General features: G+C 49.4%; 1 protein-coding gene across 1 annotated transcript in view; it reads right to left on the bottom strand.

Annotated features, from left to right (window-relative positions):
* Positions 1-14290, bottom strand: part of PHACTR1 (phosphatase and actin regulator 1) — a 216292-nt gene that overhangs the window by 103695 nt on the left and 98307 nt on the right. The window contains exon 2 of the mRNA XM_047101806.1: positions 6433-6513. Within this exon, the coding sequence (XP_046957762.1) occupies positions 6433-6513 (81 nt within the window). The remainder of the gene's footprint in view (positions 1-6432; positions 6514-14290) is intronic.

The following is a 14290-nucleotide window of genomic DNA, read 5'->3' as shown; positions in this document are numbered from 1 at the left end:
AGGAAACACAGAATCCAAAGCAGGCTCCAGTCTCTAAGCTGTCAGCACAGCGCCCGGCGCGGGGGCTCGAACTCCTAAACTGTGAGGTCATGACCTGAGCTGAAGGTGGATGCTTAACCGACTGAGCCACCCAGGTGTCCCGACCCTAACATTCTTTAAATCCCGCATTATGTTTCTTTGCAGAGATTATTTTCAATGGCGCTAACAGCACGACTTACTCCGATCGTCTGACTACCAACTGGCAACATGTTACAACAAAGTTTTTCGGTGTTCCTGTAAATTCCAAACGGAGGACACACAGTCTTAGCGGGGGTTTTAAGAGTGCACGCCCACTGGCCGCGTACCCTTCCACAAGGTAATAAGTGGCCTCCCCTGCTTCATCTTTATTTTAGAAAAGTAACACTAGGGACACCAGGTGACCTCCTGAGATCCTTCCTAAGTCAGAGAAATATCATCACCATTTTACTAACGGCCAAACCATTCACTGTTGTCAGGATATGTTTCTCCTTAACACTTAAAAGCCACTATACGCCGGGGCACCTGGGTGGCTCAGTCAGTTAAGTGTCCGACTTCGGCTCAGGTCATGATCTCACCACATTTTGGGAGTTCGAGCCCCACGCCTGGCTCTGTGCTGACAGCTCAGAGCCTGGAGCCTGTTTCAGATCCTGTGTCTCCCTCTCTCTCTCTGCCCCTGCCCCATTTGCATTCTCTCTCTCTTACTCTCAAAAATAAATCAACGTTAAAAGTTTTTTTAAAAAGCCACTATATGAAAGTGGAGTATTTAGCACCCATCTACATAAATATACATAGTCTGTTATTGCCTATTTAAATAACTGGCCATAAAGTTTCATGGACCATAAAGCTAAATAAACAAGGGGGATCAGAGAACTGGGAGGTTCACCAGCAACAGCGAATAAAGCAAATGCTGTGAACCTGGAGAGCCAGCTCCCGGTTGGCACGTACTGTTCTCCCAACACACGTTTACTGAGCATCAGCTACGTGCCAGGCGCTGTTGGAGGCTCTCGGGCTCCATCCGTGAACAAACCAGACAAGACCCGATACCCCGCCTGGTGGAACTTCCATTTCAGTGAGAAGAGACAGACGGCAAAAAGGGCAACACGATAAACAACTTACTTCTAGAGCCCGTTTGAAGGTGGTAAGAGACAGAAACTAACAAAAGACAGAAAACGGCAGAGCAGGGGCAGGACACGCAGGACCTAGGGAAGGAGGTGGCCATGTAAAATCTGGTTGGTGCAGGGTAAGCTTCGAGGAGAAGGTGGCATCTAAGCAAAGACCTGAAAAGAGGGGAGCTATGTGGATGGCCATCTGGGGGAAGAGGGTTCCAGGAAAGGGAGTGGCTGATGTCAACCTCGAGGGCTAGAAAGCGAGCCTAGAGATGTGTCACCGAGAGGTGGTTATGAGGCGGTACGGCCAGGGAGTTGAAGCAAACTTAGGGGCTGGAGGGCAAATCACAGAGGGCTTTGCATGCTGTCGCAGGGATTTGGAATATCTCCTAGTGAAATGGGGAACCACTGCAGGCTCTGACAGGGGACGATGTGCTCTGATTTACAGAAAACCAAGAGAGGCAAATGCCCTACAGAGGCTTTAAAAGTAACATACTGAGTCCATTTACAATTTTGTGGAAGTAGGGCAGGAGGGCCAATGTGGGTTTCAGCCACAGAGCACTTAATTTCTCTGTGTCAGTATCACCTCCTCCAGAAGTCCTCCATGACTGCACTTGTCTAAATCATGGCTCTACTTATGACTTTATCTTTTTATCCTGCTGCTTCGTTTTTCTTCATACAGCTTACAACTGCTTGACGATATACCCTATGCGTATTTAATTACTTCCTATTTCTTTTTGTAGAACATAAACTCTGAGAAGGTTAGGATTTTGCTCTTTTGGTGATCGCTGTAGCTCAAGGTCTGGGAGACCACGTGGCACGGAGGGGGCCCTGAGTGCCAATTTGTTGAATAAACCAAGGGGTGTTCCAGGGAGTCTAAGAGAACCCTTAGTTTCTGATTCAAACAGACAGGCCGCAAGGTTGGTAAACAGAGTTAAAAAATGGGCTACCGCGGGCCCCTGGGTGGCTCAGTCGGTTAAGTATCCGACCTCGGCTCAGGTCATGATCCCACAGTTTGTGAGTTCGAGCCTTGCGTCGGGCTCTGTGCTGACAGCTCGGAGCCTGGAGCCTGTTTGGGATTCTGTGTCCCTCTCTCTGCCCCTCCCATGCTCACGCACGCTCTCTCTCTCTCCCGAGAATAAATAAACATTTTAAAAAATGAGCTATCAAACTGTAGATTACTTTCCACCGTGAGTGGAATGGTAATCGCTCCTCTAATTGCTTACCTTGTGTTCCCCCTCAACCTGCTGCATCCATATTGTGGAAATTTTGGAAAATGGGAGGAAAAGAATGTATGATTTCACATCCCTACCACACCATGGTTAACAACTAAAAATTATCCTTTTATGTAGTTTTCCAAGTGTCCTGCCTTCTCACGTGGCCTCCATATACCCAGAGAATAAACCATTTTCTCTGATTTTAAACTTTTAGGTCGGGGGCGCCTGGGTGGTTCAGTTGGTTGGGCGCCGGACTTCGGCTGAGGTCATGACCTCACGGTTCGTGAGTCCCGGCCCCATGTCGGGTTTGCGGTTGTCACCACAGAGCCCGCTTCAGACGCTCTGCCCTTCCCCCGCTTGCAGTTTTCCAAAAATAAATAAAAAACACTAAAAAAAAACAAACAAACCAACCAAACAAAAACAACCAAACAACCTTCTACGTAGGGACACCTGGGGGGCTTAGTTGGTTAAGTATCTGGCTCTTGGTTTGGGCTCAGGTCACGATCTCACGGTTCGTGAGTTCGAGCCCCGCGTCGGGCTCTGTACTGACAGCCCAGAGCCCGGATCCTGCTTCGGATTCTGGGTCTCCCTCTCTCTCTGCCCCTCCCCTGCTCACACTCTGTCTCTCTCTCTCTCTCAAAAATAAATAAAGATTAAAAAAAAAATTGAATGAAGGATTCCTGACGTCACTCCTGTAGGCATTTGAGATACTTTTCCTTCTTCCACCCCAGCTCTCGTTTTGCCGGATTTGACTTTTCATGCACCAGTTTGGGATTTTTAACCCGCTAAGCAAAATGCAAAGGATTCTGAGGAGAACCGTCAAGGGTAATAAAACCTCATCGATTCTGAGTCCGCCCTGCCCGCGTCTTGATAAATCTCACGTCCCCACGGGTTACCTTTACACTTTCTACGGACAAGTGGGGTGTTATTAAGCAAAAATCAATAGCGTAAAGAAGGTGGAAGAGGAAAGCGACCTAACTAAGGACAAACGGCTCTCCGTTATCAGCAAGCTCACGCGGACAGAGCGTAGCCGCGGTGTGGACAGAGGCCGGCCCTCGTGGGCTCTGCGCGGCCGGATGGGCCGACACGGTCATTTACAAACCAACAGGCCGCTATCGGGGCCCGTGCCTCCCCAGAGGACCCCATCGCGCTGCCAGGTGACCCACGAGTGCCATGAGCTAACACAGGAGGCAGCACGAGGCGTCACCAGCCAGGCAACATGGAATGGTTGCTCCAAGTCCAGGAAATGCCTCTTGGAAACACACGACTTGGAAAACGAGTAAAGTCCCTTTGCCACTTGCTGTTCCCTCGGGTCGCGGCGATAGAGTCTCATGGGTTCTACCCACCGGGCTCCCAGCTACCGCAAGGTGAGTGATGTCCTAGAGAGGGGAGGAGAACAGGAAACCCTAAGCGGAGGCGTGAGAGAGGGGCCGGGCGGTCTCGTGTCAGTGCCCCCACACGGTAGGAGGGGTTGGAGGACCCCGCACCTCTAGGTAAGAGGGGGCAGGGATGTTCCTTCCTAACCCTTGTGCCTGCCGACTGAGGGTACGGCATGTAAAGGGTCTCAGAACCTATAAAGGATGATGGCGACCCCTCATGATGGTACGCTAACACTTCTTGAGCATTTATGGGATGACGGCTTATTCTACAGGTTGTTACGGACTGGACTGGATCCCCTCCCCCACCTCCGAAATTCATGCCAAAGCCCAAGCGGTCAATGTGACTGTATTTGGAGAAAGGGCCTTTAAGGAGATAATGAAGGTTAAATGAGGTCACAAGGGTGGGGCCCTAATCCAACAGGGCTGGCGTCCTTCTGTGAAGAGGAAGGGACATGAGGAGCGTGTGAGCAAGAGGAAGGGCCATGTGCGAAGGCAGTCATCCGCAAGCCAAGCAGAGAGACCACTCCAGAAATCAACCCTGCTGACGTCACGATCTCAGACTTCCAGTCTCCAGGTCCGTGAGAAAGCACGTCTCTGTTGCGTAAGCCACTCAGTCTGGGGCGCTCTGTCACGGCAGCCCTCGCAAACCAACGTCCGGGTGCCACCTTCCGTATTCCTCGCTGCCACAACATCATCCCCACGGGCTTCGTCCAATTCAGACAGAAGCCCAGAGAAGGTAAGCAATGCGACTGAGGTTGCACAGCTAGTCAGGAGTGGAACTGGAGTGGGACCAGCAATCTGACGACAGGGCCCACGTCCCTCACAGCTGATATGACACGAGGTAACAAGATTAACATCCGCGGTGACACAAACGGATGCTTCCCACCGGAAAAAACCCGGAGCAAATAGAAGCTTCTGCGTGTTCTGTATGCAACCGGATTTCTAGTTTTAGTCCCTCTCTTCTTCTCCTCTTCCCTTCATCCAAACGATAAATGCGTTTGCGAGCCTTGTCTCTGTCAAGCACTATCGGAGGCTGGGGGGCCTGGCGGTAAGCCTCTGAGGTCCGTGTTCTCCTGGAGCGTCCACGCTAGCAAGGAAAGGCAGCCAACGACTCAACAGAGGAGCACAGACAGTGACAATGCACAGGCCAACGAGTGGGGAAGCTCTACCGACAAGTGGAGGCTGAACCGGTCCTTTCCTCCACTAGCAGCTACTGAGCGCACACAACGAAGCAAACGGGAAAACCATCTGAGGCCCCGGCCTCAACGCCACCATTTCTGTCTCTAGAAAACGAGGCTTTGGCTGCAACGACCCATGGCGTCTTTGGTTACGTCGGAAGTTTCTCGGGCAGTGCTTACCCTAACCCAGTTATCGGGTGTGATGGGAACAATAAGCGGTACAGTTAAATATATTCTGTTGAGTATTCCTGAAGGTTAACAGGAAGAGAGAGAAGGGCCGCGGGAAGGTAGGAGGGAGGGGAAGGGGTCATTTGACTGGATCTGAGCAGGCATTAAAAAGATTTTCTTTTGTTCTTTATTTATTCTTGAGAGAGAGAGCGTTCGCATTTGCCTAAGTGGGAGAGGGGCAGAGAGAGAGGGAGACACAGAATGGGAAGCGGGCTCCAGGCTCTGAGCTGTCAGCACAGGGCCCGATGTGGGGCTCGAACTCACTAACCGAGAGATCAAGACCTGAGCCGAAGTCGGATGCTTAACCGACTGAGCCACCCAGGCGCCCCAGAATCCCTCTTTAGAGGAGAATATGTGCGTTAATAATCTGGCCCACCGCCTAACACCAGCTTCAAACAGTGATAAGACTTGAAACAATTACTGGTGATTCCTGTATCAAGACTGGAAGATGACAGTTTGTCATTTCACCAAGAGTCTTAACGGGGAGAGTGGAAGGGAAAGAGGCAAAGGAAGGAGAGGACAGGAGGAGAGGGGAGGGGAGAGAGAGTAGGCGGGGGGAGGGAGAAGGAGAGAAACCTAATGAAAAACAGCAAAGCTCTTTGGGGCGCCTGGGTGGCTCAGTCGGTGAAGCATCCAACCTCAGCTCAAGTCCCGATCTCGTGGTCCGTGAGTTCGAGCCCCACATCGGGCTCTGTGCTGACAGCTCAGAGCTCAGAGCCCGGAGCCTGCTTCCCATTCTGTGTCTCCCTCTCTCTCTGCCCCTCCCCCACATGCATTCTGTGTCTCTCTTTCTCTCAAAAATAAACATTAACAAATTAAAAAAAAAAAGCAAAGCTGTTAAAAAATAAAAATAAAGAATACTTAATATAAAACCACTGCATACATTTATATTTAAAGACAGTCATTCAATAAGCAAAAGACACACAGTATTTATTCACTGGCAAACACCTGTGGATACATTCACAGAGCATCTGTATTACTGTCAATATTATCATTTGAAATATCTTAGGTGTACGGCCGTATTTTCTAATTTTTGCCACTTTGACCTCTTTTATTGTGGCCAGACAGACTGTCAGTAAAAAAAAAAAAAAAAAATCTGTTAAGGAAATTCTAGATGCCTGTAGGTTTTTAACATTTGTCTTGGGAACCCCTAGTGTCTTCTCTTTTCTCTCCAGAACTGTCGGGGGTGTGAGAGGTTCAAATCCTGATAAAGTGACGCAGAAAACGGAACCCAACTCCGAGAAACACGCACACAGATTCCACACGTGGCTTTCTGGGCCCTGTGGAGGGGACCAGTCCCCCTTACCTTTATCATAGATTTCCTTCAGAACCCCTCGTTTTATCAGCTCCTCTCTGCTTTGCCTCATTGATATTTTCCTTTCCAGGGCTACAAGCAAAAACACAGAGAAGCAAGTGTGGGTCAGTAACAAAGACTTTTTCAGAGGAATCAAATGTTAATATGTATTAAAAAGTAACATCCGGAGAAGCTTCTGTAAGTTACTGTTTTATTAATGTCAGTTACTGAGACCTGTTAACATTTTTTGACAGGAGAACAAGCATTTCACTCAGATTATTTCGTTTAATCTTCAAAGCAAGCTTCAAACTACTTAAGGGGTAGGCACTTGTATTGCATTTTATTCTACCCCACTTTACGGCGTTGTAATCTGTAGCACAGAGAAATTCAACAACTCATCAGAGCCGCAAGACTACTGAGAAGAAGAGCCAGGATTCAAAGTCAGGAATGCTACCTCCAAGGTCAGCTCAACTTGTGTGTCACAGCGTATCTCCCTGACTCGGGACGTTCCTCATAGGGTGGGATTGCTTTTCCATCCATCCATCCATCCATCCATCCTTCCTTCCTTCCTTCCTTCCTTCCTTCCTTCCTCCCTCCTTCCTTTCCTTTCTTCTTCCTTCCTTTCCTTCCTTCCTTTCCTTCCTTCCCTTCCTTCCATTCCTTTCCTTCCATTCCTTCCTTTCCTTCCTTCCTTTCCATCCTTCCTTCCCTTCCTTCCCTTCCTTTCCTTCCTTCCTTTCCTTTCCCTTTCCTTCCTTCTTCCTTCCTTCTTTTCTTTTCTTTTCTTTTCTTTTTTTAAATTATGTAGATTATATAGATGTCACTGAGGATTTTTTCTTTTCCTTCCCAGCTACTAAAAAAAAAAAAAGTTTGAAAATATCTCCTGCAAACTCTCTGGGTTGAAATAGAGGCAGGTGGTAGGGGGACTCCACCCCCACCCCCACGGTACAGATGCCCATCACTCTCCTCTCTTAGGCTCCAAACCCAAGCAGGCAAGCGACCCGTGAGCTGCCCAGTTATGAAATGCACGTCTACCGTGACTCAGCTGCTCATCTGAGCCAAACACTCAGGTAGGTGGGGCTGGAGGAGCGAAGAGGGAGCGTTTCTCTCAGATCAGTGGGCATGACAGAGGGCAATTCGAGTGAAAACACAGCCCAGGAGTGGAAGAGTGAGTGGCCGCCCAAAGGGCAGGCTTGTGGCTCAAGGCCAGGCTGGGCAGGTCAGGAGAGCCCACGGAAGCGAGCGAGAGAGCCCCCCCCCCCAGCAGCTGGCATCCCTGTTTCTGGGTGAACAGTGGGTAAAGGAGGTGAGACGTTATTTTGTTTGCTTTTGTCACCTTGAGATTCTCCACATCCTTTGGACACACAGTTATGGGGGGGCAGTTATAAAATAAGGAAACTTTTATGCAAATTTAGATACAGATTAATTACACAGAGTTCAGTAGAATTGAGTCCAAAGAATACGAGTAAACGCTAGAAAGCAAGCAAGGAAACGGGGACTGTGATGCTTTCACCTACGAGCTGTGTGACCTTGGTCAAGTCACTTTGCCTCTCTGAGAAAACACTGACACCTCAGCCCCAGCTTCTCCGATTTAATAGGTCCAGGGTAGGACCTGAAGACCTATATTGGAATAAAAAGCTCACTGGGTTATTCGGTCATATCAAGGTTGAAAATCCCTTTTTTATAGATTTGGGGACTTACTATTTTTAAAATATTCTAACGTTCTCTTCACGTCTAGTGAATTCAGAGATATGAGACAAGAGAAAAAACACCAGGTTAGACTGCACTCGCGTATAGCTTACTGAGAACAGGTTAATGATAACATGGAAACGTAGAAATATATGCCCCCCGAAGTGAGGGCAGGAGGGCTGTATGAAGGTCACGCCACAAAGGTGGGTGAAGGAGTCACCCGAGGAGGGCTTGTTTTGGGGGCTGGAGTTTTAGGACTCATATCGGACGGCATGATGAGGTGGCAGGAGGGTAGAGAGACGTCCTCTGTGCCCAAGAGGAACCTCCAGAGAAGGGAGAGACAACTGCGGGCGGCTAGGTTAGGAAGTTCCGCCTGCTTTGAAGCCAAGATTTGCTAGTGGTGCATTGGGAAAAGACTGGATAGGCCACGTGAAGCAGGGTTTTTAAGCAAGGACTTTGTGAAAAGATCCTCTGGGTGACGTGAAGCCGTGCGGGAGGCACGCAGAAAGGGGTGCTTGGCCCGTCCTATACTGAGCCACAAGTTGAACAGATTTCTTTGAAACAAAATGAGGCTTCCCGGGGGCTTTTCCCAGCGGAAGGACCTGATGCCCAGCATTAAAGGAAGTATCTGCAGCAAGGTGGGCAAAGAGATGGGCTTGGCGAACTGCGGTGGCACTTTCCGTAGAATGTGGGTGCTCCCAGGCCAACCACGCGGACCTCGGCTGTCACGCGTGCTCATTCAAGGATTACAGACCCCTGCCCATGGCGAAAGGCGCTCTGCCAGGGGCTGGAGATGATGGAGACCGAAGGGACGGTCCTTCCTTTCACAGAGTTGGCAGACTAAGATGTGGTTCAGACGGTCATCAGATAGTATCACCTAATGTAGGGTTACAAATTGAGGGAAGTCCTGTTTAAAGAAAGGGACACGTCCTGCCCGACGTGTGGTCGATAGCCTCCCTCACTGGGCCATGAGAAAAGGCTTTTCTGAGGAAGAGACCCACAGGCTGAATTTGAGAGGTGAACACATGTTATCTTGGCAAAGGGCAGTCACGTAGGGGCTGAGGGGAACACTCCAGACATACAGCAAGCTGGGCACTGCCCCCTCCCCGCCCCCGATGGAGGAATCATGCCACTATTGGTGGAGAGAAAGCAACCCATGTTACTGCAGCCACCAGCACAGATAGAGGACTCGAGATGTAGACAGAGGGATGGCGGGGGGCGGGGGTGCTGGGCCACGCAGGGCCTCACGGACCATGTTATTCTAAGGGCAACGGGAACAAACGGTCAGAGTTGGGTATCTGAAAGATCAATGCCCACGTCAATGTGGGAAGCAGGTTGGAGGGAGGCCAGTTCTAGGGGATCACCTCGTCTAGGCAGGAGATGACGGTCACTTGCACCAAAACGCTGGTGACGGAGAGGCAGGCAAAGGGTGCATTCAAGTCACGGGAAGGGGCCAACGTTGCCTCGGCATCAAGTTGAGGATGGGAAGGAAAGAGAGGGGTCCGGGGCGACTGCTTGGTTCCTGACGTGCATAGCTGAATGGACGCTGCTGTTGATCGCTCGGGTGGGGGGGGGGGGACACAGGATGAGAAGCAGGTTGGTAGGGAAGATGGCGATCCCAACATTGGCCATGCCCAAGAGGTGATATCAAGGACATGCCGGGGAAACGTACCCGGATAGTTTCTAAAACAAGGATGGGAGGTTAACTGAGACTGAGCTATACTGGCATGGGCTATGGTGGACTCTTTTCAGTGCTGCTCACACTCTTCCACAGACATGCTCCTAATGGCAAAGCAGTAATGCCAGGGGCTCCGAGGGCAGGACTGAAGCTGGCTGTCCCCCAAAGGTGCCATTTCTTGACTATACTGAGTCTGTCCTTAAGAACTAAGGTGGAGCTCACGGAACAGATCTGCTCGTATTTAAACAATACATCCCCCTCCCCTCCCCAGCCAGTTTCCAATCTGGCAAGAGATGGCTTTTTCATCCTTTGGGTCTGTCCATTTCCCAGGACAGGACGCTGTGCCCACAGGGGATACCAAGATCATTTTGAGAAGGGCGGCGGGTCATGTTATTTAAATTAATCGCCACCACAATCCTCTGAAGTAGGTCCCACTTTTCAGGGGGACCTGAGTCCCAGTAAAATTAACTTGCTCAGGGGGTGCCTGGGTGGCTCAGTTGGTTAAGGTCATGAGACTTCGGCTGAGGTCATGATCACGTGGGTCGTGGGTTTGAGCCCCACTTTGGGCTCTGTGCCAACAGCTCAGAGCCCGGAGCCTGCTTCGGATTCTGTGTCTCCCTCTCCCTCTGCCCCTCCGCAGCTCACACTGTCTCTCTCTGTCTCTCAAAAATAAATAAACATTTAAGAAATGTAAAGGTAAACTTCTAAGAACATTTTTCTAAAGCTCTAACCAGCAGAACCAAAATAGAAAAAGCAGGCATCTAAGTCCACCCCCACTCCCCCTCCAAAATGAAAATTCAGCTCAGATAACGGCAATGCAACTCCATGGATCTTTAGAAAAGAACCAATTTTCTGGGCGGTAAGTGGACCGCACCGTAACAGGCTTTCGAGGTGGTCCTGTGGCAAGTGAAACATCAAACACAAAATCACATGAGCCAGTGAACATGCAAAAACCAGCACAGGGACACCTGGGCTAAAATTCTGTGCCCAACCAGACACACAGCCTGAAGGGGGAAAGGGCGGAAGTTACCAAAAAGAATCAGTTGAGGAGATCCAAATACACAGAAAGAACTTTCCAGTACCCTTCTTGCCTGAAAGGAACAGAAGAGGGACTTCTCAATTACTGTGCCAAAAATTACCCCAAATGGCTCCCGCAAAACCGTCACAAAGGTTAGCATATCCAAGAAAGACTTCCAAAGCCTGCCATCAAATTCAGCCTTAATAGCAAAGATGCAGAAAACCTTGAAAGGCAGAACTCCTGCATGTTTATCACCATCTATTAATCATGTCCTTTTACTTTCTCTATCTTCCTTTCCTTCCTTTCCCTTCCTTCCTTTCCTTCCCTTTCCTTCCTCCTTCCCTTTCCTTCCCTTCCCTCCCCTTTCTTCCTTCCTTCCTCCCTTTCTCTCTTCCCTTCCCTTCTTTCCTTTCCTTTCCTCCCCTTCCTTCCTTTCCTTCTTTCCTTCCCTTCCCTTCCTTCCTTTCCTTCCTCCTTCCCTTTCCTTCCCTTCCCTCCCCTTTCTTCCTTCCTCCCTTCCCCTCTTCCCTTCCCTTCTTTCCTTTCCTTCTTTCCTTCCCTTCCTTCCTTTCCTTCCCTTTCTTTCCTTCCTCCTTCCCTTTCCTTCCTCCTTTCCTTTCCTTCCCTTCCCTCCCCTTTCTTCCTTCCTCCCTTCCTCCCTTCCCCTCTTCCCTTCCCTTCTTTCCTTTGCTTCTTTCCTCCCCTTCCCTTCCTTCCTTTTCCTTCCTTCCTTTCCTTCCCTTTCCTTCCTTCCTTTCCTTCCCTTTCCTTCCTTCCCTTCCTTCCTCCTTCCCTTTCCTTTCTCCTCTCCTTTCCTTCCCTTCCCTCCCCTTTCTTCCTTCCTCCCTTCCTCCCTTCCCCTCTTCCCTTCCCTTCTTTCCTTTGCTTCTTTCCTCCCCTTCCCTTCCTTCCTTTTCCTTCCTTCCTTTCCTTCCCTTTCCTTCCTTCCTTTCCTTCCCTTTCCTTCCTTCCTCCTTCCCTTTCCTTTCTCCTCTCCTTTCCTTCCCTTCCCTCCCCTTTCTTCCTTCCTCCCTTCCCTCCTTCCCCCCTTCCCTTCTATTTGAATACACTCCACATACAATGCTACATTACTTTCAGATAACTCTTGGATCCTGCTGATTCTGGAGAGACGATCTCTTCCAGGACTAGCCAACTCCCACAGACAGTACCTGACTAGCCTGTGTGAACATACCTTCCATGTGCAAACCAACCAACCCAGAGCCCACACCCCCAACTACCTCCTTTCGGGGGCTCTTACTACACAGGCCACTTCCCCCTGCCCTAATCACCCCAGGCCCTGGTACCAGACAACTGGAGACGGTCCCTGTGCCCCAGAGCCTGCTGAAATTATTCAAACCAGCCAGGTAAGCTTGCTTATTACACTGACCATTCTTTCCTGTGGGAAATACACCAAAGTCTCTTGCCCACATTTTTCTCCCACTCTTTCTGCCTCCTGACCCACCCCGGTGCTTCTCCGCAAGGCCCCCCATCACACGGCCCTTTCTCTTGGGCTCTGTGAGTGTAGCAAGCCATATTTTCAATGGCAGCTGTCTTCTGACCTGCTGGCCTCACCACATGTTAAATAACAATAACAACCTACATCTCAAAACACACCTATCCTGGGGCGCCTGGGTAGCTCAGTCGGTTGAGTGCCTGACATCTGATTTCCGCCCACGTCATGATCTCACGGGTCCATGAGTTCAAGCCCCGCATCGGGCTCTGTGGGATTCTCAATCTCTCTCCCTCTCTCTCTCCCTCTCTCTGCCCCTCCCCTGCTCGTGCTCTCGCTCTCCCTCTCAAAAAAAAATAAATAAAGCAAAAACAAACAAAAAAAAAACCCACACCTGTCCTTGCTCTGGCTTGTAAACAAAGGAAAAACTAGGCTTTACACTCCAACTTCTTGTTCTGAAGTCTGCGCCCATTTAAGCAAATGCTTTAGAAATGCAGAGCCTGGTGAAGAGCTCACTGATCCTTGGCAGTAAATTCCAACGAAGCCCAGAGACCGACCCTAACAACGGAGTGGTTCCAGTCTAAGTGCTCTGGTGGGTTCTTCTTCCCAGCCAGCACTGGGGTCTGTGCCATAGTTAACCAGAAGCCGGCTCTCCAGCACCCCGCTTTGTGTATTCTCTTAGCCTCCCTATCCATACGATGTACGCTAAGCCCAGGATCCATCCCATGCTTCCCTGACATCAATGAACTTCAAACAGACATCTTGATCTCGGGTGGACTGCTCTCCCTACGGAATGGCCAGATTGGAAGAATCTGTTAAAAATAACTTTTTATTTTGTGCATGTGTGCGCACACACACATACAGTAAAATACCAGATCGCGAGTAACTCGTTCTGCGAGGTTCCGCAAGACGAGCAAACATTTCTAATAGGTTTTAACTTGATAAACGAGCGATGTCTTGCAATATGAGTAGTACATGACCTTGAATGGCACATGATCACAACTGAGCCAACGGTTCTTCTCTCTCTCTCACTGTGGGATTGTGGGTGGTCATCTCCCATGCTCGGATGCTCGGTCTCAGGCCGCAGTGTTTGGCAGAAATCAGTGATTTTTCAGAACGTTGGAAGGTGCCCACGGCCGGCACCCGTGTATTTTTGTCACTTCAAAGCACCTACAGACAGTCCTTTGCTTTTCCAGACAAGACGAAGGCGAGGAATAAGCTTTGCTTCATTCTAGGTCGTTGGAAAGGCTTCTTGTTACAAGTTGCATGAGAAGAAAAGGATTCCATTGAGCTAATGGGTAGCAGTGATTCCGTTAGTAATAGTGAAAGTCATCCTACACCATAACCCTCCTCTCTTGTCTCCCTCACACCAGCCACAAAGGTTTTCAAAGATAAGTGCAGGTTAATTTGTTTATTTTTCTTTATATTTTGTATTTTCTTTATGGTTCTGTATCATATCACAGTATTGTGATCAGTTTTATGTGAATATTTTGGGGTTGTGGAACGAATCATCTGAGCCTCCATTATTTCTTATGGGGAAATTCGCTTTGATACACAGGTCCTTTGGATTACAAACATGTTTCCAGAATGAATTATGCTTGCAAACCAAGGTTTTACTGCATATGCTTATGTTTCTTCATTGACAAAAATATTTTTCACAGTAAATGATTTAAGAAACATAGTGAAAAGAAAGTCCTTTTTTCACCACCCCTCCTTCCTTGGATACAACTCCCCAAATCTGCCCTCCTTTGCCCTCTATTTCTCTGTCTCTTCTTTCCTCCCTCCTTCCCACACACTCCTCCTCCCCCATATATAAACATAGTTTTTAAAAACATAAACGAGGGGCGCCTGGGTGGCGCAGTCGGTTAAGCGTCCAACTTCAGCTCAGGTCACTATCTCGCGGTCCGTGTCTGTGAGTTCGAGCCCTGTGTCGGGCTCTGGGCTGATGGCTCAGAGCCTGGAGCCTGTTTCCGATTCTGTGTCTTCCTCTCTCTCTGACCCTCCCCCGTTCATGCTCTGTCTCTCTCTGTCTCAA

The sequence above is a fragment of the Lynx rufus genome, unplaced genomic scaffold, assembly GCF_022079265.1.
Source record: "Lynx rufus isolate CCGP_SWC_20201006 ecotype Redwood Valley unplaced genomic scaffold, mLynRuf1.p SCAF_6, whole genome shotgun sequence".
In the NCBI taxonomy this organism is placed as follows: domain Eukaryota; kingdom Metazoa; phylum Chordata; class Mammalia; order Carnivora; family Felidae; genus Lynx; species Lynx rufus.
This window is presented reverse-complemented; position numbering and strand designations above follow the sequence as displayed.